The sequence below is a fragment of the Patiria miniata genome, unplaced genomic scaffold (assembly GCF_015706575.1).
Source record: "Patiria miniata isolate m_02_andy unplaced genomic scaffold, ASM1570657v1 HiC_scaffold_2, whole genome shotgun sequence".
Classification (NCBI taxonomy): Eukaryota; Metazoa; Echinodermata; class Asteroidea; order Valvatida; family Asterinidae; genus Patiria; species Patiria miniata.
In genome coordinates, this window is record NW_024037058.1 from 5,006,656 (window position 1) to 5,031,915 (window position 25,260).

Here is a 25,260-nt window from a genome sequence, read left to right on the forward strand (position 1 = left end):
GGACTTATTGTGAGACTTGTGAGGACTTGTGATAGAATTGTGATGGACAAATTGTGATAGACTTGTGAGGACTTGTTATGACTTCTAATTTACTTGAGATGGACTTGTGATGCCTTGCAGGGACTTGATAAAATTGTGAGGTGATAGACTTAATTGTGAGGACTTAATTGTGATGGACTTGTGATAGACTTGTGAGAAGCTGCAAGAGACTTGTGATCATGAGGACTTGTGATAGACTTATGAGGAATTTTGAAAGACTTGTGAGGATTTGTGATGGACTTAATTGTGAGACTTGTGAGGACTTGTGAAAGACTTGTGAGGACCTGCTAGATACTTGTGAGGACTTGTGATGTACATATTTTGTGAGAAGCTTGTAATGGACTTGTGAGTGGGAAGAACTTGTGCTGGACTTGTGAGGATTTGTGATGGACTTGTGATTGACTTGTGATGGACTTGTGAGGACTTGTGATGGCATCAACTACAACACTTCAAATAGCAAGAACCTTTGTGCACAGTACAAACAAAGTTGAACTTACATGTAATAATGAAACGAAAAAATACGAAAAGCATTCCAATTTTCTTTTTAGTGATAAATGTTCTTTCCCCACAGTATAGTAACAAAGCTTTCTCTTTTGAGTTGATTTTGAGTTGACGGGCCAAAAAAAGCTGCACAAATTCATCAGTTTAGTAAAGGTTATCAAAGATGGATTATTAATTGTTACTAAGTTCACTTTTTATGCAAATTAAACTTTATTGCAGTAATATATATCAAACTGATTGATGTTTTCAACTTGTAAATAAGTTCATGTTTAATATATTGTTGGTGTTATTTATAAAAGAGTTAGTAATATAAGTTCAGCAATAATTAATTTCAGGTATGTATTTCTTGTGTCATAGTCTGAAAATGAGTAGGCATATATGTTTAAAGCATAACGACCAAAGTTTAGACAAACCTAAGTTCAGGACGGCATGTATATTATTATAATGCAAATGTCGGGCAATAACTTTAATAAAACCAAATATTTTCCCGCTGTTTTGCCAACTAGCATTTACTTTCAACAGAGGGCGCGCTTCACTAATAGTGGTCATAAGGGATTATTGTGAACATGGACGATTCTTTCATGGTAAAAGCATACTCATTTCCAGACAACTCCAGAAAAACTTGTTTTCTTGCCTTTAAACTTTGTGCAGTGATAAGTAGTGATATATAACACAAGTACATTCAATATTAGTAGGAGTTGTCAAACAATGGAAATAATATAACCAAAAGAATTAAGTGTGTTTATACTAGCACGAAAAAGAATATCTATATTGAACTTTGAAGTCAATTTTATTAATGGAATAAAAACAACATACTCGTTTTCCAGACAATAACCCTAAAAAATACCTGTTTTAACGACTTCAGATTTTGTCTGTCAATTGTTCGTGATGTCCGAAATAAGTCTATTAATTTGTCAAACGACAAATTTGATACAACCAAATATTTTCCCGCAATAAGGCAATTGCCCGGATACTATTGCCATCTAGCATTTTCTTTCACAAGAGGGCGCTCTACACTAATAGTGGTCTCTGGTCACCACCCGTAAAGGATAACATAAAATATTCTGTCATGAACAAATTCCAAAAACCGGCATACTCATTTCCAATCGTTAAGTCAAAAATACTTGCTGTATAGACTTGAAATGTCGTGTTGTGATTGTTAGTGATATATATCACAACTCTGTTGAATATTGGTTGAAATTGTCAAACACACAAATAATATATAAGCAAAAAGAATGTAGTGTGTTCAGCACAAAAAAAAAAATCCGAACGCGTCAACTTTTGAACAAAAACAACACATTCGGTTTGTGGAGAGCATAACTCAAAAAATAAATGGCCTATTGTATTGAAATTTTGTCTGTTAATTGCTAGTTACGTTTCAAACATTTAGGAAATTGTTCAATTCAATAGGCGATTTGCTTCTTGAGTTATGTTGTCCACACGAATGTGTTATTTTTGTGAGCACTCTGAAAGTCGACTTACGTTCGGATCCTACAGGGCGGTTAAAAAAAAAGGACACCCACCCACATTTGACAGTAATTTTCACCTATTTTTAAAAATTATTTTTAACTGTCGATTTGTAGCTATTAAAGTACTGGTCTTTAAGCAAATGTGACAAAAAAATTGTTGCATTTCAACATTTTGTCGTTGAGCAATGCTAATTTGAACAGTTCATGTGCGAAACCTCTTAGTCCACGGAGGTATACATTCCCTTCGCTTGACTGAGCTCAGCTATCGAGCTTTATTTGAAAGGGCATGGCATTTGAAAGTTATGTTAGGTCGTGTTGTGGAGCAATGAACTTATTTTTAAGCCGACAGCTTATTGAGTAGATGATCTTAACACTGACCTGAATAATTGGACAGCTTCAATAAAAGTTAACAGGGCAAACTATATTTTGGTGAGAAGTTTTTTTAATTTTTATGAGCTACGAAAACGTCCAATTTACATAGAATAACCCGTGGACAAGGCTGATTTTGGTGACTTGTTTTCAAATTATCATAATATCACTATTTTTGCGACTTTAACTAAGCTTTTTTCACCATGCATGGTTAAAGGCCTATACTTTACTACTATGTGAAAAAAATATTTAAAATAAATGCATTAAGTAGATGAAAACTGCTGTCAAAAGTGGGTGTCCTTTTTTTTTTGGAACCACCCTGTATTTTAGTCAACTTGAATGTAATAAAAACAACACACTCGTTTCCAGACGATAACTAAAAAAATACCTGTTGCATTGACTTCAAATTTTGTCTTGTGATTAGTAACAATAACCCAACTCTCTGACTTTTGATAGAAATTGTCAATCAATACATATAAAATAACAACAAATATGTAGTGTGTTCAGCACGAAAAATAAAATTTGTTCGAAAGTCAACTTTCGTGGAACAAAAACAACATTCGATTTGTGGAAAACATAACTCAGGAAATGAATGGCCTATTGAAGTAAAATTTTGTTTGTTAATTGATCGTTATATTTTAAACATTTGAAAATAAAAATCGCATCAATAGGCCATTTATTTCTTGAGTTGTGTTGTCCACATGAATGTGCTATTTTTGTGCACTGAAAGAGGACTTGTACGTTTGGATTCAATTTTAGTCAACTTAAATGTAATAAAAATAACACACTCGTTTTCCAGACGACAACCCTAAAACAATCCCTCTTGTATTGACTCAAAACTGTCCGTCAATCAATCCTGATGTCTGAAATATGTCTATCAATTTTCAGAATCAAATATTAACCAAACCCTTTGATATAACTCAATATTTCCCGCTGTTTTGTATTAGACATCGCCCAGACACTTTTGCAAACTGGCATGTTCTTTCAAAAGAGGGCGCGCTACTCTAATAGTGGTCACCGCGCACCGTAAAAGCTAATTGTGAACATAGAATTTTGTGTCATAATAAAAATTAAAAAAAAAACATAATACACTCGTTTCCAGACGATGGTTCAAGAAATGAAATGTAACTTCAAATTTTGTCTTGTGATTTGTAACAATATGTTACCCAACTCTTTTGTTTATAGATTGAAATTGTCAATCAATACAAATAATATAACAAAACAGAATGGAGTGTGATAAGCACGACAAATACAATCTGTTCAAAAGTCAACTTTCATGGAACAAAAACCAACACATTCTGTTTGTGGAGAACATAACTCAAAAAAGAAATGGCCTATTGAATTGAAATTTTGTCTGGTAATTGTTCGTTATAGTTTAAACATTTAGAAAAAAATCGATGCAATGAGTGATTTATTTCTTGAGTTTATGCTGTCCACCAAACGAATGTGTTGTTTTTGTTACCAATATAGTGTTGAGGAAGAGAAAGGAAATATTTTGTCTCAATCTTCTGTCTATGTTGTCTTCTTTTCATGTCCAATCATCTGGCCACAATTCACTTTAATGCTCCAATTAATTTTTGAGATAGCATGTCGTCGTGGACTATCGTTCCTGTGCAAAAAAAGTGAGGCAAATGTTCTGTTTGGACAGCCACTGCAGCCCATCGCCACGTTGTTCTCCGTGTCGCGACACAAGACACAGTTTAGGGAGACAAAAACAATATTTCGTTTAAATCTTCGGTCTAGTTTGTCTTCTTTTCATGACCAATCATCTGTCCACAATTCAATTCGATACTCCAATTAATTTTAAAGATAGCGTGTAGACGTGGACTATCGTTATTCGTTTCCAGACAGCAACTCCAGAAAAACTTGTTTTCTTGCCTTAAAACTTTGTGCAGTGATAAGTAGTGATATATAACACAAGTACATTCAATATTAGTAGGAGTGGTCAAACAATGGAAATAATATAATCAAAAGAATTAAGTTTGTTTAGCACGAAAAAGAATATCTATTGAACTTTGAAGTCAATTTTATTAATTGAATAAAAACTACATACTCGTTTTCCAGACGATAATCCTAAAAAATACCTGTTTTATTGACTTCAGATTTTGTTTGTCAATCGGTCGTGATGTCCGAAATAAGTCAGATAAACAAATTTGATACAACCAAATATTTTCCCGCAATAAGGAAATTGCCCAGATACTATTGCCATCTAGCATTTTCTTTCACAAGAGGGCGCTCTACACTAATAGTGGTCACTGGTCACCACCCGTAAATAAAATATTCTGTCATGAACAAATTCCAAAAACCGGCATACTCATTTCCAATCGTTAAGTCAAAAAATACTTGCTGTATAGACTTGAAATGTCGTGTTGTGATTGTTAGTGATATATATAACAACTCTGTTGAATATTGGTTGAAATTGTCAAACACACAAATAATAGGGCCTATATAAACAAAAATAATGTAGTGTGTTCAGCACAAAAAAAATAAAATCCGAACGCAAGTCAACTTTTGAACAAAAACAACATTTCGGTTTGTGGAGAGCATAACTCAAAAAATAAATTGCCTATTGTATTGAAGTTTTGTCTGTTAATTGCTAGTTATGTTTCACACATTTAGGAAATTGTTCAATTAGATAGGCGATTTACTTCTTGAGTTATGTTGTCCACACAAATGTGTTATTTTTGTGCACTGAAAGGGGACTTATACGTTTGGATTCAATTTTAGTCAACTTAAATGTAATAAAAATAACACCTCGTTTTCCAGACGACAACCCTAAAACAATTCCTCTTGTATTGACTCAAAACTGTCCGTCAATCAATCCTGATGTCTGAAATATGTCTATCAATTTTCAGAATCAAATATTATCCAAACCCTTTGATATAACTTAATATTTCCCGCTGTTTTGTATTAGACATCGCCCAGACACTTTTGCAAACTGGCATGTTCTTTCAAAAGAGGGCGCGCTACTCTAATAGTGGTCACCGCGCACGGTAAAAGCTAACTGTGAACATAGAATTTTGTGTCATAATAAAAATTAAAAAAAAACCACAATACACTCGTTTCCAGACGATGGTTCAAGAAATGAAATGTAACTTCAAATTTTGTCTTGTGATTAGTAACAATATGTTACCTAACTCTGTTGCTTATAGATTGAAATTGTCAATCAATACAAATAATATAACAAAACAGAATGGAGTGTGATAAGCACGACAAATACAATCTGTTCGAAAGTCAACTTTCATGGAACAAAAACCAACACATTCTGTTTGTGGAGAACATAACTCAAAAAGAAATGGCCTATTGAATTGAAATTTTGTCTGGTAATTGTTCGTTATAATTTAAACATTCAGAAAAAAATCGATGCAATGAGTGATTTATTGCTTGAGTTTATGCTGTCCACCAAACGAATGTGTTGTTTTTGTTACCAATATAGTGTTGAGGAAGAGAAAAAAAATATTTTGTCTCAATCTTCTGTCTAGTTTGTCTTCTTTTCATGTCCAATCATCTGGCCACAATTCAATTCAATGCTCCAATTAATTTTGAGATAGCATGTCGTCGTGGACAATCGTTCCTGTGCAAAAGTGAGGCAAATGTTCTGTTTAGACTGCCACTGCAGCCCATCGCCAAGTTGTTCTCCGTGTCACGACACAAGACACAGTTTAGGGAGACAAAAACAATATTTCGTTTAAATCTTCGGTCTAGTTTGTCTTTTTTTGATGACCAATCATCTGTCCACAATTCAATTCGATGCTCCAATTAATTTGAAAGATAGCGTGTAGACGTGGACTATCGTTCCTGTGCAAAAGTGTAGCAAATGTTCTGTTTGGACTGCCACTGCAGCCCATCGCCAAGTTGTTCTCCGTGTCGCGACACAAGACACTGTTGAGTGAGAGAAAAACAATATTTCGTTTAAATCTTCTGTCTAGATTACTTCTTTTTATGACCAATCATCTAGCCACAATTCAACTCAATTCAATGCTCCAATTAATTTTTGAGATAGCATGTCGTCTCGGACTATCGTTCCTGTGTAAAAGTGAGGCAAATGTTCTGTTTGGACTGCCACAGCAGCCCATCGCCAAGTTTTTTTTCTCCGTGTTGCGACACAACATACTGTTTAGGGAGAGAAAAAACAATATTTCGTTTAAATCTTCGGTCTAGTTTGTCTTCTTTTCATGACCAACCATCTGTCCACAATTCAATTCAATGCTCCAATTAATTTTTGAGATAGCGTGTAGACGTGGACTATCGTTCCTATGCAAAAGTGAGGCAAATGTTCTGTTTGGACTGCCAGTGCAGCCCATCGTCAAGTTTTGCTACGTGTTGCTACACAAGACACTGTTTAGGGAGACAAAAACAATATTTCGTTTAAATCTTTTGTCTATTTTGTCTTCTTTTCATGACCAATCATCTGGCCACAATTCAATTCAATGCTCCAATTAATTTTTGAGATAGCATGTCCTCGCGGACTATCGTTCCTGTGCAAAAGTGAGGCGAATGTTCTGTTTGGACAGCCACTGCAGCCCATCGCCAAGTTGTTCTCCGTGTCGCGACACAAGACACAGTTTAGGGAGACAAAAACAATATTTCGTTTAAATCTTCGGTCTAGTTTGTCTTCTTTTCATGACCAACCATCTGTCCACAGTTCAATTCGATACTCCAATTAATTTTAAAGATAGCGTGTAGACGTGGATTATCGTTCCTGTGCAAAAGTAAGGCAAATGTTCTGTTTGGACTGCCACAGCAGCCCATCGCCAAGGTTTTTTTCTCCGTGTTGCGACACAACACACTGTTTAGGGAGAGAAAAACAATATTTCGTTTAAATCTTCGGTCTATTTTGTCTTCTTTTCGTGACCAATCATCTGGCCACAATTCAATTCAATGCTCCAATTAATTTTTGAGATAGCATGTCTTCGTGGACTATCGTTCCTGTGCAAAAGTGAGGCAAATGTTCTGTTTGGACTGCCACTGCAGCCCATCGTCAAGTTTTGCTACGTGTTGCTACAAGACACTGTTTAGGGAGAGAAAAACAATATTTCGTTTAAATCTTCTGTCAATTTTGTCTTCTATTCGTGACCAATCATCTGGCCACAATTCAATTCAATGCTCTAATTAATTTTAAAGATAGCATGTCTTCGTGGACTATCGTTCCTGTGCAAAAGTGAGGCAAATGTTCTGTTTGGACTGACACTGCAGCCAATCGCCAAAATGTCCTCCGTGTCGCGACACAAGACACTTTTTATGGAGAAAAAAACAATATTTCGTTTAAATCTTCTGTCTAGTTTGTCTTCTTTTCATGACCAATCATCTGGCCACAATTCAATTCAATGCTCCAATTAATTATATAGATAGCGTGTAGACGTCGACTATTGTTCCTGTGCAAAAGTGAGGCAAATGTTCTGTTTGGACTGCCACTGCAGCCCATCGCAAAGTTGTTCTCCGTGTCGCGACACAAGACACTGATTAGGGAGACAAAAACAATATTTCGTTTAAATCTTCGGTCTAGTTTGTCTTTTTTTCATGACCAATCATCTGTCCACAATTCAATTCGATACTCCAATTAATTTTAAAGATAGCGTGTAGACGTGGACTATCGTTCCTGTGCAAAAGTGAAGCAAATGTTCTGTTTGGACTGCCACTGCAGCCCATCGCCAAGTTTTGCTACGTGTTGCGACACAAGACACTGTTTAGGGAGAGAAAAACAATATTTCGTTTAAATCTTCTGTCTATTTTGTCTTCTTTTCGTAACCAATAATCTGGCCAAAATTCAATTCAATGCTCCAATTAATTTTTGAGATAGCATGTCGTCGTGGACTATCGTTCCTGTGCAAAAGCGAGGCAAATGTTCTGTTTGGACTGCCACTGCAGCCCATCGCCAAGTTTTGCTACGTTTTGCGACACAAGACACCGTTTAGGGAGAGAAAACCAATAATTCGTTAAAATCTTCTGTCTAGTTTGTCTTCTTTCCATGACCAATCAACAGGCTACAAATGCTCCAATTAATTTTTGAGATAGCATGTCGTCGTGGACTATCGTTCCTGTGCAAAAGTGAGGCAAATGTTCTGTTTGGACTGCCACTGCAGCCCATCGCCAAGTTTTGCTACGTGTTGCGACACAATACACTGTTTAGGGAGAGAAAAACAATATTTCGTTTAAATCTTCTGTATGGTTTGTCTTCTTTTCATGACCAATCATCTGCCTACAATTAAATTCAATGCTCCAATTAATTTGTGGGAAACGTGTCCACGTGGACTATCGTTCCCTTGCAAAAGTGAGGCAAATGTTCTGTTTGGACTGCCACTGCAGCCATGGCCGTCGCAAGGGGGGGGGGGGAGGGCAAGGGGGGCACTTGCACCCCCCCCCCACCCCACCCGCCTGGAAAAGCAAAAACAAAAACAAAAGGAAAAAAAAGGAAAAAAAGAAAAGAAAAAGAGGCGCGAAGACAAAGTGGGGTAAATCGAATGAGTTGGGGGGGGGGGGGGGCAAAATGTCCCTGTCCCCCTCTAAAACTGATAAATCGAGAATGTGTTGAGAAATACAAGCATTTTTTGGGTGAAAAAAAATGTTGCTCCCCTCTAGAAAAAATCTTGGCGACGCCCATGACTGCAGCCCATCGTCAAGTTTTGCTACGTGTTGCGACACAAGACACTGTTTAGAGAGAGAAAAACAATATTTCGTTTAAATCTTCTTTCAAAAGAGGGCGCTCTACACTAATAGTGGTCACCTCGCGCAGTACATAGAATTTTGTGTCATTATGACACACCCGTTTCCAGACGATAACTCAAGAAATACCGGTTGTATTGACTTGAAATTTTGTCTTGTGATTAGTATAATATGTTACCCAACTCTGTTAACTATTGATGGAAATTGTCATACAAATAACATAACAAAAAGACCAGTTTGTTCAGCACGAAAAACAAAATCTGTTGATGTTCGAAAGTCAACTTTCATGGAACAAAACCAACACACTTCTTTTGGTGAAAAAATAACTCCTATTGAATTGAAAATTTCTCAATTGGGATTTGTTGTTAAAGTTTAAAAATTGAGACAAAATCTCAATTCAAAAGGCAATTTATTTCTTGAGTTATGTTGCCACCAATGGAATATGTTGTTTTTGTTCCATGAAAGTTGATTTGCGATCGGATTAAATTTTAGGCAACTTTAATGGACTAAAACACACTCGTTTTCCAGACGATAAGGCAAGAAAGACATGTTGAGTTGACTTGAAAATTTGTCTGTAAATTGTTCGTGATGTCCAAAAGAAGTCTATTGTTTTTCAGAAGCAAATGTCAGACAATAAGTTTAATACAACCAAATATTTTCCCGCAGTTTTGTATATAAGGCATTACCTAGATATACGTTTGGCAGCTGGCATGTTTTTTCAAAAGAGGGCGCGCTTCACTAATAGTGGTCACCGCGCGCCGAAAAAGATAATTGTGAACTTAGAATTTTTTGTCATTATAAAAAAAACACAACACAATCGTTTCCAGACGGTAACTCAAGAAATAGCGGTTGTATTGACTTCAAAATTTGCCTTGTGATGAGTAACATAATGCTATCCAAATCTGTCGACTATTGATAGAAATTGTCAATCAATACAAATAATATAAGAAAACGAATGTAGTGTGTTCAGCACGAAATATCAAATCTGTTCGTAAGTCAACTTTCATGGAACCCAAAAAAATTAAAAAATAGGTTTGTGGAGAACATAACTCAAGAAATAAATGGCCTATTGTATTGAAATTTTGTCTGTTTATTGTTCGTTATATTTGAAACATTCGGTAGAAATGTCGACTGAATAGGCTATTCATTTTTTGAGTTATATTGCCACACAAAATGTGTTATTTTGTGCTCTAAAAGTCGACTTACGTTCGGATTCAATTCGAGTCAACTTGAATGTAATAAAAACAACACACTCGTTTTCCAGACGATAACCCTAGAAATACCTCTTGTATTGACTCGACACTTTGTCCGTCAATTGGTCCTGCTGTCCGATATAAGTCTATAAATTTTCAGAACCAAATGTCAACCAAATCCTATGAAACAACCAAATATTTCGCGCTGTTTTTTTAAAGACATTACCTGGACACTTTTGCAAACTGGCATGTTCTTTCAAAAGAGGGCGCGCTTCACTAATAGTGGTCACCGCGCGCCGAAAAAGATAATAAAAAAAAAACACAACACAATCGTTTCCAGACGGTATAACTCAAGAAATAGCGGTTGTATTGACTTCAAAATTTGCCTTGTGATTAGTAACATTCTGTAATCCAACTCTGTTGACTATTGATAGAAATTGTCAATCAATACAAATAATATAACAAAAAGAATGTAGTGTGTTTAGCACGAAACATATAATCTGTTCGTAAGTCAACTTTCATGGAACAAAACAACACATTCGGTTTGTGGAGAACATAACTCAAGAAATAAATGGCGTATTGAATTGAAGTTTTGTCTGTTTATTGCTCGTTATATTTGAAACACTCAGTAGAAATGTCAGCTGAATAGGCTTTTTGTTTTTTGAGTTATTTTGCCACACATAATGTGTTATTTTGTGCTCTGAAAGTCGACTTACGTTCGGATTCAATTTGAGTCAACTTGAATGAAATAAAAACAGCACACTCGTTTTCCAGACGATAACCCTAGAAATACCTCTTGTATTGACTCGACACTTTGTCCGTCAATCGGTCCTGCTGTCCGATATAAGTCTATAAATTTTCAGAACCAAATGTCAACCAAATCCAATGAAACAACCAAATATTTCGCGCTGTTTTTTTTATAAGACATAACCTGGACACTTTTGCCAACTGGCATGTTCTTTCAAAAGAGGGCGCGCTACACTAATAGTGGTCACAGCGCGCCGTAAAAGATAATTGCGAACTTTGAATTTTGTGTCATTATAAAAAAAAAACAGAACACAATCGTTTCCAGACAGTATAACTCAAGAAATACCGGTTGTATTGACTTCAAAATTTGCCTTGTGATTAGTGACATTATGTAATCCAACTCTGTTGACTATTGATAGAAACTGACAATCAATACAAATAATATAAGAAAAAGAATGTAGTGTGTTTAGCACGAAAAATCAAATCTGTTCGTAAGTCAACTTTCATGGAACAAAAACAACACATTCGGTTTGTGGAGAACATAACTCAAGAAATAAATGGCGTATTGAATTGAAATTTTGTCTGTTTATTGCTCGTTATATTTGAAACATTCGGTAGAAATGTCAACTGAATAGGCTATTTGTTTTTTGAGTTATATTGCCACACAAAATGTGTTATTTTGTGCTCTGAAAGTCGACTTACGTTCGGATTCAATTTGAGTCAACTTGAATGTAATAAAAACAACACACTCGTTTCCCAGACGATAACCCTAGAAATACCTCTTGTATTGACTCGACACTTTGTCCGTCAATTGGTCCTGCTGTCCGATATAAGTCTATAAATTTTCAGAACCAAATGTCAACCAAATCCAATGAAACAACCAAATATTTCGCGCCGTTTTTTTATAAGACATAACCTGGACACTTTTGCAAACTGGCATGTTCTTTCAAAAGAGGGCGCGCTACACTAATAGTGGTCACCGCGCCGTAACGTAGAATTTTTTGTCCTTATATAAAAACACAATCGTTTCCAGACGGTTTAACTCAAGAAATACCGCTTGTATTGACTTCAAAATTTATCTTGTGATTAGTACAATATGTTACCAAACTCTATTGACTATTGATAGAAATGGTCAAATAATGCAAATAATATAACAAAAAGAATGTAGTGTGTTCAGCACGAAAAATACAATCTGTTTTCTCCATGATGACACAAACGTTTGTTGGCGACTGCAACATTGGTTTGTCTTAATACTTTATAGGCTTATTTTATTTGTCCTCAACAATAATCAAGAGAAATTTTAAACCTTCAAGATGGGGATTTAATGAGTTATTGTTCAAGCAAAGCGAGGGTTGTTTCTGCGTGTTCAATAGTCTGGAGTATTTTCTCTACACTGGGACGACTTTAAGGTATGTTTTCTCCACAATTACACAAATGGTTTTCTTTTGGTTACTGCAACATTGGTTTGTCTTAATTTTTAATAGGCATATTTTATTTATCCTTAACAATAATCAAGAGAAATTTCAAACCAGTAGGTCTGGTGTTAATTGAGTTATTATTCAAGCAACGCGTGGGCTGTTTCTGCGAGTTCAATATAGCCCGGGGTATATTCCTGTACACTGGGACGTCTTTGAAGCAGGTTTTCTCCATGATAACATCAACTTTTTGGGGAGTGACTACAACATCGGTTTGTCTTAATACTTTATAGGCTTAATTTCTTTGTCCTCAACAATAATTAAGAGAAATGTCAAACCTGTTTAATTCTTAATTTCTATGTCCTCAACACTAATTAAGGGAAATTTCAAACCAGTAAGACAGGTATTTAATGCGTTATTGCTCGAACAAACCTTTTTTTTGGGGGGGGGGGTTGACTGCAACATTGGTTTGTCTTAAATACTCTATAGGCTTATTTTATTTATCCTCAACAATAATCAAGGGAATTTCAAACCAGTAGGACTGGTATTGATTGAGTTATTGTTCAAGCAACGCGTATGCTGTTTCTGCGTGTTCAATATAGTCCGGAGTATTTTCATGTACACTGTGACGTCTTTAAAGCAGGTTTTCTCTGTGATAACATAAACAGTTTTTTTTTAGTTGACTGGAACATTGGTTTTTTAATACTAACTTTATAAGCTTATTTAAGTTATCCTTAACAATAATCAAGAGAAATTTCAAACCATTACAACACGTATTTATTGAGTTATTGTTCAAGCAACGCGTGAGTTGTTTCTGTGTGCTCAATTTACTTTGGAGTGTTTTTCTGTACATTGGCACGTCTTCAAGGCAGGTTTTCTTTGTGATGACACAAATGTTTTTAGGTGACTGCAACATTGGTTTGTCTTAATACTTTATAAGGTTATTTTAATTATCCTCAACAAAATTAGGGAAAATTTCAAACCTGTAAGACAGGTATTGAAGGAGTTATTGTTCAAGCAACGCGTGGGTTGTTTCTGCGTGTTCAGTAGTCGGGAGTATTTTCTGTACACTGGCACGTCTTTTAGGTAGGTTTTCTCCGTGATTACACAAACGTGTTTTTTTGGGTGACTTCAAGATTGGTTTGTCTCAATACTTTATAGGCTCATTTAATTTATCCTCCAAAATGATCGAGGCAAATTTCAAACCAGAAGAACTGGTATTGATTGAGTTATTGTTCAAGCAACGCGTGGGCTATTTCTGCGTTTTCAATAGTCCGGAGTATTTTCCTGACGTCTTTAATTAAGGCAGGTATTCTCCGTGATGAAACAAACTTTTTTGGTGGAGGAGGGGGGGGGGGGTGACTGCAACATTGGTTTGTCTTAATACTTTATAGGCTTATTTAAGATATCCTCAACAATAATCAAGAGAAATTTCAAACCAGTACGACACGTATTTAATGAGTTATTGTTCAAGCAGCGCGTGGGTTGTTTCTGTGTGCTCAATTTACTTGGGAGTTTTTTCTGTACACTGGCACGTCTTTAAGGAAGGTTTTCTCCGTGATGACGCTGCGTCACTGGCAACTTCAATGGCGCAGGGGCGGGATTCCCCCTCCTGCGAAATTTCAAATCAGCTTCTTCTTTTTTTTTAAGAAAAATAGCAAAGTGTTTTGTAATACGACAACGGCCGGGCATCTATCAAACCTTTAGCCAAGCTTGGCGCTTATCGTGTAATATGATACAGAACGCGGGACCACAGCCTGTGCTTGCTGTGTCTAAGGTTTTTTTTTATCCATGTCTATGACGCGACAACGGGTGAATGACCGAAGACCCGATATAGAAAGCGCCCGCTGATTGGTCAAAATCTAGAGGTCAAGAGGCGGTTGTCTTGCATAATTAATCAGCGAACCTGCTCACATAGACCTTGGCTCTTCGCCATGGTCTATTACATAGACTATTTACCACCGACTTCAAACCAGGAAAACCTGGCCTGTTACCACTGAAAGCGATCCTGAAACAGATACAATATACCATCTTCCAAAATTTCCTATCGTTGCCCAACCCTCATATACCGTCATGAAGAAAAAAGGAATTAAAAAGAAACCAGCACCGGCAGTCTATCTATCAGAGATAGATATAATCATTAAGTAATTTGTAATGTTCAATGTCTCATTTCTTAATACAATGTAGTGAAAGTGCGGCTAGACAATTTAAGAGTGCACACCATTAAACATTTTAATTTAAAAAGTTCATTTTTGTCAAAGCTTCGATTGAATTGATAGCTCTCTCAATGTCTTGTTCTTAAATTCAGCCGGGTGGAGTAAATTTTCAATTGAATAACAGTATCCATAACCCATTTGGACTCTTTTGTTTTTATTTATTCATTGACTGTCATTTTGAGCTCTTGCATGTTGTAGTTCTGGGTCGTGTTGGTGGCTGCTGTCTGGATAAGACCATCAAACTGTTCGTTATCTGGACGGCCAATCATCGTGCGCATCGCCCGGCGGAAAAGCTTGTACTTGAAACAATAGATGATCGGGTTCAGGCAACAGTTGGAGGCCGTCATTATGGTTGAGATGATATGAACAGGTCCCTTGACGTCCAACTCGAGCAAACCAATGTTGAACATGAAGTAAGCGACCTGGCTGGGAGCCCAACAGACAACGAATGTCACAAAGACAACGACCAGAGTTTCGAAAATGTCCCGTCTCACCTTGAGAAGCTGATGCTGCTGATGCATTTGCGCCGCCCGACCCACCTCTGCTGTTGTATTGTCCTGGCCAACGTCGTCTGTTTTCAGGGTGATGAGTTTTGCTTGACGCTTCAGCGCCACTGCCATGTGTATGTAACAGTAAAGCATAATCACCATGGGTAGGAAGAATTGGAGGCAGATGATAAGCGGGCCCATTACCTTGGAGGCTGGGAGTTGTCGAAAGTTACACTGGCCGTCGACGACGCTGTAGTGGAGGAAGGAGTAGGTCTTGATGAGCGGGGCAAGCAGCCACACGATAACTATCACTGCTGCCACTCCCTTGCGGGATTGCATCAGCCGAAAGCGGAGGGGGTGGACGATGTTGAAGTACCTGCCCAGAGTCAAGGCAAGGAGGTTGTAGGTGGATGCGACGAAGAGCAGAAAGAGGGTGACATCCCCGATCCACACACGGCACAGCAGCTCACCGCCGAACGTCTGTGGTACCTGGGCGGGGACGGGGATGTTCCGCTGCAGAAGCAGCAGCAGCGAGCCCAGAAAGTCGATGATAGCTTGATGGCAGATAATCGCTATGGAAGATGTGTGCATGAAGGGGACTCGCCAGATAACCGTGATGATAAGGCCATTCCCCAAGACGCCTAGCACGCCAATGATGGTTTCGCAGATGCGGTATATCAGTGAGATATCAGCCATGATCTATAACTGGACTTTTCAAACAATTCTATCTAAACTGATCTACGACCAATTATTGTGCAATAATTTGATGTTCGCAATGCAGCTTACACTCGGTAATAATTTGTCACACGCAGTATCACTACATTATAGGGCCTACGCAGCCTGCTGTAAAGGCTTCAGTAGGCTGCTTATTCGGTAATTAAAACGATAAAATAATACCTGGTGATAATAATTCCTACATGGAACCATCAGGTCTCGGTGAGTATATTACGTAATATGGCCTACGCAACCTGCTGTACTACAGCCATACAGGCTTAGGCTGCATGCCTTCGTGAATTAAAGGGAATATACAACATTTGCTTTTGCTGTCAGACATGGATGGATTTGGGGGCTTGTATTATCAGGGGCGAATCCGGGGGGGGGGGCCTTAATTTCACCTGGACATGGTAAATCTTGACGGAAAAAGCCGGTAATTCTGATGCATGTGTCATCAAAATGCACATTCACGACATCGAAGCCATTCCGCTGTACGATGTTCCGTACGGCATGCAGCAGTGCAGTCAGTGGCGTAGCAAGGAATTTTTCAGGGGGGGGGGGCTGGGGGGCTGGAACATTTCATGGGGGGCGTCATGTAGGGGCGTCAATTGCTTCTCAAAAGTGGGGGGGGGGACATACCTTGATCAGAACTGATGCGAGCGCGAAGCGCGAAGCCTTTACGGCGTGGGGTTCGGGGCCCGCTTAAGGGCCCCGAAAAAAAAGGATTCTAGATGTTCTGTGGTGTGATCTGAAGCAATTTCTTACCACTTTCCTCCATGCTTTAACTAATATTTTCTTAGCAAAAGATAGTTATTTGACATCGTTTTCGAGGTTGGAGTCATTGAATCAGCTATCGGTATTCTGAGCTATAGGAGTGGGGTTCGGGGCCCGCTTAAGGGCCCCGAAAAAGATTGGATTCTCGATGCTCTGTGGTTTGATCTGAGGCAATTTCTTACCACTTTAACCAATAATTATCTTAGCACAAAAGATAATAATTTAAACATAATTTTCGAGGTTTTCTCAGCTAAAGGCATAAGAAAATTTTTTGTACATTGTTTTCGAGGTTGGAGTCATTGAATCAGCTACCAGAATTCTGAGCTTTAGGCGTGGGGTTCGGGGCCCGCTTAAGGGCCCGAAAAATTTTGGATTCTCAATGCTCTGTGGTGCTATCTGAGGCAATTTCTGACCACTTTAACCAATATTTTCTAAGCAAAAGATACATTGTAGTACATAATAGGGCCCTGTAAATGAGACACGAGTTCAAAAATCTGGGGGGGGGGGGACTTTGATATCGTGTCCCCCACCCTTCAAAAAGTGGGGGGGGGGGGGGGGGGACCAGTCCCCCTGTCCCCCCAGGATTGACGCCCATGGCGTCATGTAGATCAATGATAATTTTTTTAGAAACTCAAAATCTCAGTGGGGGGGGGGGGGGGGGGGGCGACTGGGGGGCGACAAGGTTTCATGGGGTGGCGGTCGCCCCCCCCACGCCCCCCCCCCCGGTGGCTACGCCACTGAGTGCAGTGCAATGCCATCGCCATTCACTGGTCCCCAACGCGTGCTAACAGAATCAAAGCTATGATGTATAGGACCGGAACCAGTGACTACGGGCTGTATACGTTGCGTTGACTTTGGATCATAGAAATTACCAAACGAACATCGATGGAGAAAGAGAATTTCTTCAAATTAATTCCCAGAACGTGATCTCTCTTTTCTGTGTATGTATTTTCCATTAATATAAATATTTATAACGAGATTGTTCCGCTTGTACGTGATACATTGTACTTGTAGCGTGTTTCTGCAAACTTTTCGGCCACAGCACATGGGTTCATTTCCGGGTCCGCTACACAATACACAGTGCTGTATGCACACCGATAGTGCGCCGTGTGCGCGACGCGATTTACGGCCAGTGCTGGCCGGCGGCTGACGGTAACATGTGGGCGGGGACGACTTAAAATCTCCATTATTTTAAAGAATATCCACCTAAATATATTTTTATATTAGGTAAGGCAAATTTTTATCAAAAAGTTTTGATGGACAGTCTCGATAACTCTCGTGGCGCGATAGGAATGTGATAGGAATCAGATTTTGTTGGTTCTTCCGACTTATTTCTCAACTAGAAACTTACTTTTTAATCCATATACTTTTCCAGTTTAGCACATCGTAGCACTAACTTGTTTGAAGTTTTGAGTTCGTATATAGATGCTGGAAAAATCGAGAAAAAAAAAATCCTGTAGTCTGGTTCCCTGACCCCACTTCAGATGAAACAGAGCAATTTATAGACATCGGGGTATTGTAAGGTCAGGGAACCAGTCTAGCTAGTGTACCCGTTCATAGACGTGTAATCGATTGCAAACAAAATGCGGACTAACTTAATATGGTAAATTGGGGCAGTGTTTGAAAAAAAAAGCATTTTTTTCCCCTACAATTTGGAAACTGATACAAGATTATGACTATTCTGAAATCGCACAGACGGCGTATGGCACCCCGCACGTTGATCAGCAAAAACAATGTAATCACAAATTTCCATAATATACAGACAGACAAAATTCATTAAAATTCATGAGAACAATAAAATACGAATTTTACTTTAAGGCGTCGGACCTATGAGGCGGAATAAATAAATTTTATGCCTCATAAATCCGACGCCTCATGAATCCGAAATTTCGGACTTATGAGGCGTCGGACCTTTGAGGCATCGGACTTATGATACGGCCCCATTCAGACAGCGAATGCAGGGAACTTCTCGTACTGGCGAGTCAAATCGTACCATCAAATCGTACCCAGGTTAACTTGTACCTAAGCCATGTCGTACCCAGCTCATCCAGCTGTAAGAACTACAAGAAACAAGAAACAAGCAAAATTGGGATGGAAATACCCCCAAAAGACAGTGGTAGAGATAGAGAGTGTGAGCTCTTTTTGCCGATGACCGATATCGCAGCGTGATCATTTACGCATTGCGCAAGCCCGGTCCGTGCCTCCAGTGGACGGCCCAACGCGGCCGTCCGTGCACGGTGAAATCGCTTTTGCCGGCCCGCGGTTTCGTACCGTTCGCTGTTTTTAACGTCTAATTGTTCATCCTTTCATTTTTTTTTCTTCCCAAACTATTTTTTTTCATTATTCTACTATTAGTTCAGATTTTAAGGAGTTTTTCAATATTATTACATACAGGCCGTCATGCGACCATGACTAGGTACATGTACATGTACGTACGCTCAGAAACTACTAGCCTTTAGTCCCACGCGCCTACGTACCCGGACACGTGACGCACCCCGGATGCTAGGCACGTAAAAAGACTAGCACGAGCGTCGCCGCTCGCGCTAGGTTTACGTGCCAGCATCCAGGGTGCGTTACGTGTCCGGTAGGCGCGTGGGACTTGACTAAAGGCTAGGAAACTACAAAAATGAAACCCACCTATGGAACGCAAACCACCTATATTCATAAATACCTAAGACAGTTAACCCATTCTTATTGGTTGAGAGCCCGTCACGTGGCCGGTTTTATAACGGTGGATAAAGACCGGCTGGCTGGTCTTCAACACTTTTCCAGTGTCGCATGAAAGAGGCGTTCGCAATACTACCAGTGAGTCAGTATTGCATAGTCCCTATTCACACTACACGGAACAGCTGCATTGTGCGCCACACCTCGGTACGCGCGACGCACGCGTCAATCTCCATAAATTATAAGGAAATCACTGGCGAGAGGGGCGTACCATACTATAGAAAGAGGGGTGTTTCGAAAAACATGAAGTAAAATTATTGAACAAAATCGTTGGAAATTCAATTGTTTTGACTAGTTTTGCCTTTTGGGCGACAAGTTTCTATTTTTATGTCCGAAAAGGTATTTATGAATGGGAATAAATATGTACTTGGCCGGTATTAAACACTACGTTAAAGACCGATTGGAGTCTGGATGCTGATAATTACCCTCGCCTTCTGCTCGGGCATTGTTAAAATCCAGACTCCAACCGGTCTTAAACAAAGTGTTAAAACCGGCCAAGCTCACATTATTTTATTCCCTTTAAAATATTTTTTTCAATATCTCATTCAAATTCTGTGATAGGTGGCATGTTTGGGGAAACTGGAGAACGTTTCAAACATTTCAACTTAAGTTGTCCCTTTTTACCAATGATGATGGCATTGAAATGGAAAGCAGACGATTTAAAACGACATTTTCTTGAAAACGTCGAATTTAAATCGCACAAAATGGTGAATGAAATAAAACTAAAGGTATTTGATTTCATCCGGTGGCATGTATTTCGCTTAATCTATCAAAATGTACATGATGTTTGATTGGTGAGTCTTTCGCTACCATGGCGCCGCTATTTCGACAAACCCTTTGTCGAAAAGTTGTCCCTTTTTACCAATGATGGCATTGAAATGGAAAGCAGACGATCTAAAACGACAATTTCTTGAAAACGTCGAATTTAAATCGCACAAAATGGTAAATGAAATAAAACTGAAGGTATTTGATTTCATCCGGTGGCATGACTTTGTATTTCGCTTAATCTATCAAAATGTACATGATGTTTGTAGATGAAAATTCGTGAGTCTTTCACTACCATGGCGCTGCCATTTCGACAAACCCGGCACTGCCATTCGCGAGATTTTGGCGCATGCGCACAGACTACGTTAAGGGGGGGGGGGGGGATGAACATACGTGTGAAATAAATGTGTGCTTCGATCATAGAGCGATTTTCCCGGTTTTTGTATTAGGAAATTCGTACACACTTTTGCCAACTTGCCTTTTCTTTCAAAAGAGGGCGCCCTACACTAATAGTGATAGTGGTCACTCACCACCACAAAGGATTATTGTCAACACGGAATATTGTCATGAGAACAAACAGCATTCTCCTTTCCAGACGGTAAATCAAGAAATACATGGTGTGTTGGTTTGATATTTTGTCTTGTGATTAGTAGCAGTGGCGCACCCAGGGGGGGGGGGGGGGGGGGGGGGCCCTCGGGGGACTTGAGCCCCCCAAGAGGTTTTCAATTTTTGTTTTTTTGGGGTTTTTTTTTGGTAATTTTTTTGGTCCCGCGATTTGACCTTGGTGATATGTATGTGGCCTTTTTTCGAGTAGTATCATATGGTGTAACCGGCGCCACCAACGTCAAAATAGTCCCCCCCCCCCCAAAAAAAAAAACACCCCAACATTAAAAAAAAAAAGACAAAAAAATGAAGAAAAAAAACCCCAAATAATTGAAGTGAAATTAAATTAAATGCACTGAAAAACATATTAAAAAACCTACTTTGTAGATATTTATTTAGCAGCGCGAAGACAGAATGTGTATTGGGAAACACATTAAAATGTTGGAAGCAGTATCAAAGCATTTTCGGAAAAGGCACTACATTTTTAAGTACTCATTCGTTTATATTATTCATTTCTGATAAAATAGTATCCAGTATTAATATATTGACTTCTGTAAGGATAAACCTACAAATTTGAAGAAGAAAAATATGCAGATTTGCGAAACGCAATGGAAAAACTCAAACTATTTCATACATTCTAGAAAATATTTCACATACCTCAAAGTACTACTAACAAAACCTTATGACTACCATCATTAAATATTTGGTATATTATAGTTAGTTTAGAACACTACTTGAGATTCATAATAGGACAAGGACTTGGACTCGGACTCGGATACCAAGGACTTAATTGGATTCGGACTCGGGTGGGGTGGACTCGACTACAGCACTGTATAGTTAGGCTTATCTATTGCAATACCAAGTTGGCTTATATATTTCACAGCTTAACAACATACTATCTAGTATCACAATCATATCGAATATAAGTTATTGATAAACTGAAGTAAAAGTTTCATCTTTCTAAAAGTTATACATTAAATGCATGTCTAGTATCGAGTATATTTTTGTTGGTAGGCTGGCCATGGGGGTGCTAAATATGCCCGAAATTGCTTATGCCGGTATTTGAGCATCTTTGAAGGCCATGAACTTGACGGTTTGTAAAATAAGAAGGGTAGAAGCCGTGCACAGGACTGCGAGCTCGTATTTCTGTGAAATTCGGATGAAATTATAGGCCTTAAAATGGCTCTAGGCTATATTGCAATGGAACGTAGGCGTCCTTTTGCAAAATGGCGATGGACTATAGCGCTACTGTCAGGGTGATCATCTTTGGATGGAATTTTCTCCCAAAATCCATTGGTTAACCCCAAACAGAGAATGAAGAGATGATGAAATAAGCTTTAATTTGATGTGTGTCTCAAACACCTTGGAGATTTGTGAGTATATTGTTCCTGAATCTTGGGAAGTTTATTTACTGGTGTGCAACCTTATTTATGACACAATTTATATATCTATTATATATGCTTCCTAGTCCGGCAGATTGGTGCACAATATGATAGAATTGTTCATTGATTTGACGACAAAAGCATGACATTTGGCACACAGTCTGAGTATGTCATGGAAAAGATATTTGGCTATAGGGCAATCGCAGATTTGTCCTTTGAAAAAATTGTCATAGAATAACATGCAATGGCTGCCATTTTGAAAAATTCGAAAATTTCTTGTTATCCTTTGAAAGCCTATTGTTTCAAAGGAGAAATCTGCAATGACCCTTTGGCCAAATATCTTTCCCATGACATACTCTGACTGTGTGCCAAATTTCATGCCTTTATCATCAAATTGAACAATCCTATCACCAATCTGCTGTACCAGCATCCCCTAAACATAAAGCATTATAAGAATCAGACCAAGCATGATGTTGGCGAGGAATGCATTCAATCGCAACCCGTTGGCAGAACTGCCAGCTTCCTCGCATTCTAGGGACTGAGTGACAGCGATCGGGCACGCCTTGAAGTCCTCCATGCATTCCAGGATCTTGTCGGCCTCGCGTTCCCCGGACCGCAGCCCCCCGTCCACGGTGCCGAAGTACCCGTACGACGTTGCCTCCCCACCGAAGAACACGCGGTGGACGCGGCTCTGGAGCTTGTCGAAGCACTCGGTGGTGACTTCGACGGGGAAGTTGGAGAAGGCGCCCTTGGTGTAGGGGTTCTGATTCCAGTCGGTGACAAGGATGCCGTCGGCTTGCGGGATGGCATCGCCGTACATGCCGCGCAGCACCGCCTCGATCTCGGCCTTGGTGTCGGCCGAGGGTTGAGCTTCCACGCGCCGAGCTTCGTCACCTTGGAGAAAAAAAGACAATGGAATGGCATTAGAAGTGGATCCTTTCATCCACTACGTGGTTGGGGGAGGGGTAAGGGGGGACGAGGGTGTGCCCCTCTCCCCCCCCAAAAAAAATGAAATCCCAAATTATATGCGACTCTGAACCCACCCCCCCCCCCAAAAAAAAAAATACCGTCCCCCACCCTGAAATTTTCTGGATCCTTCAGTACTGTTTATTTCTTCATGAGTTTCTGTTCAGAAGGATTTTGGAAAACATTCGTCTTTCCAGAGTTACATTCTTCAAACCAGGTACAAAGTACATGAACGTGAAATCAGTTATTCCAGACGTTCTGCTTCAACCCCTTCAGGTTTTACCCACGGTTTTAAGATCTCAGAAATGTTCCAGATTTGCACAAAGAAATGTCTCAAGAATGAGACTTGGTCACTCTTGCCTTTAGGAGTAAATCTGCGCGAAGCCTACCACCCCCCCCCCCAATTTGGGGAAGGCCATCCTGGCAAACCGATTCCGAATCTGTTCTATTTTTGCCACCCACTCATGCAGATTCTCTGCGCGAAGTTCGTGGAGTTCACCATACGCACTACATGTAGATAAGGAATCACAGAATCAACTTATCAGCCAATAGGAGAGCGCTTTCCAGGACGGCATAGCGAGCTGCCATTTTTATTTGCCAATCCTTGGTTAGCTTTTGTAAAGAGCAATCCAATTGGTCATAAACTATGTCAGTCCACTTTTTTGGAAGTGTTCACGAATAACTAATCTGACGAGGTCCAAATATATGACAGAGATGGACTCGGTTTGCCAGGGTGCTGTCTTACAATACGCACATCAGCAAGTCTATCCTGGCTTACGAGGATGGGAAGGCATAAATAAACAACTCGGACATGGAGTGTTCCTTCAAGAAAAGTTAAGCACCCCTCCCCTTCCTGGCAAGTTGGACCGCAGCTGAGAATTAGGGAGACACAGACATAAGACACTTACCAGTGATGAGAGCCAGCAAAAGTGGCGTGCCGTTCGGATAGAACCCCGCGGCCTGGAAGTTGAAGAAGCCCGGGTAGTACCCTCGCCTGTCGCTGGGGTGAAGTATCCACTCCTCGTCGCCCCAGAACTTACTCGGGAAACTGAGGTAGACCAGGGTGTAGGCCGTCATCTGGAATTTATTGATCTCAACGTCCTTCCATTCCGGTAGGTCAGGGACAAAGTCTACGAGATCATGCTGGAGGACCCCGAGGCTGAATGTGACTAGGACGTACTCACCGATGTACCGCGTTCCGTCCCGAGTGGTCACAACAACTGAGATGTCATTCTGGTAGTCGATGGATGCCACATCTTGATTCAGCCGGGTGTGGTTGGCGTACTCTGGCGCGTCCAGGAACCCGGCTACGGCGCCGAAGATCTCCTTGAGGCCTCTCGCATCCGTCATCCAGTACTCCTCGCCGATAAATTCGGTCTCTTTCGTCGATGTCGTCTCCGGTGTGTCGCCGAACGTGATGTCGAAATCGAACCACTCGATGGCTCTGTGGAGGGCCGTGTCCGGTATCCAGCCGCCGACGCGGAGCGCGGAACGCTGGGACATGTCCGGGATGTCGCTGTCGGCTTTCATCTGATCCCGGAGCAACCCGAGCTTTTCCTTCGCCGGTCCAAACACTTCGTACAGCGGGTCGGTTTGATCGGTGACATCGGCACCATTGTCGGCGCGGAATACCAGGCTGTCGTAGTCACTCGCCCGGTGGCTTAGGTTGAGCTGCCGGACCAGATCGACGGTACGAGACACTTCAGGCAATGCCCATGTCGGTCCCAGCTCGACGTTCATATTGGCGAACTGGGTGTTGGCCACACGACCTCCCACACGGTCAGCCGCTTCGATGATGATAAAATCATCGACACCAGCATCGTGCAAGGTTCTAGCCGCCTGCAAGCCGGCAGCACCTCCACCCAAGATCAGAACTCTTGCTTCGTTATCGGAGTAATCAGCTCCCCGAACGGGGCAGGCTAGCACCCCCAAAATCGCCAGCAACAGAGCAACTCTCGCGCGGACTGCCATTGCAAAAATTCTTCCCGTGCGGCTTTTAACCTTGATGCTTCTACCACAGTAAACAGAATTGCCCTGTGAATACGAAACTCACACTCTTCCACTGGTTTAAATGCATGACCGGGTGCTTTGAAAAGATTTTTCTTTTGCTGGAGGTCAGAGTATAATGTGTGCGCGTTGCTGCTCTATTATACCACACCCACTAAACCTTGCCCAATAAACCCACACAGAAGTTTGTATTGTCATGTACCGAACTTTTTTTCGGATTGATCA

At 40.0% G+C, this 25,260-nt stretch overlaps 2 protein-coding genes across 2 annotated transcripts; both read right to left on the minus strand.

The window, feature by feature from the left end:
- Window positions 1-14,770: 14,770 nt before the first annotated feature.
- On the minus strand, window positions 14,771-15,796 carry LOC119726855 (cholecystokinin receptor-like). Its single transcript, XM_038198710.1, has one exon. It carries the CDS (start codon window positions 15,794-15,796, stop codon window positions 14,771-14,773), a length of 1,026 nt encoding a protein of 341 aa, XP_038054638.1.
- Window positions 15,797-21,047: 5,251 nt separating this feature from the next.
- Window positions 21,048-25,248, minus strand: LOC119726131 (polyamine oxidase 7-like). The gene is made up of 2 exons (XM_038197749.1): window positions 23,937-25,248; window positions 21,048-22,956 (listed from the first exon to the last, which is right to left on the minus strand). Exons 1-2 carry the CDS (start codon window positions 24,997-24,999, stop codon window positions 22,496-22,498), a joined length of 1,524 nt encoding a protein of 507 aa, XP_038053677.1. The 5' UTR covers window positions 25,000-25,248; the 3' UTR covers window positions 21,048-22,495.
- Window positions 25,249-25,260: the final 12 nt, after the last annotated feature.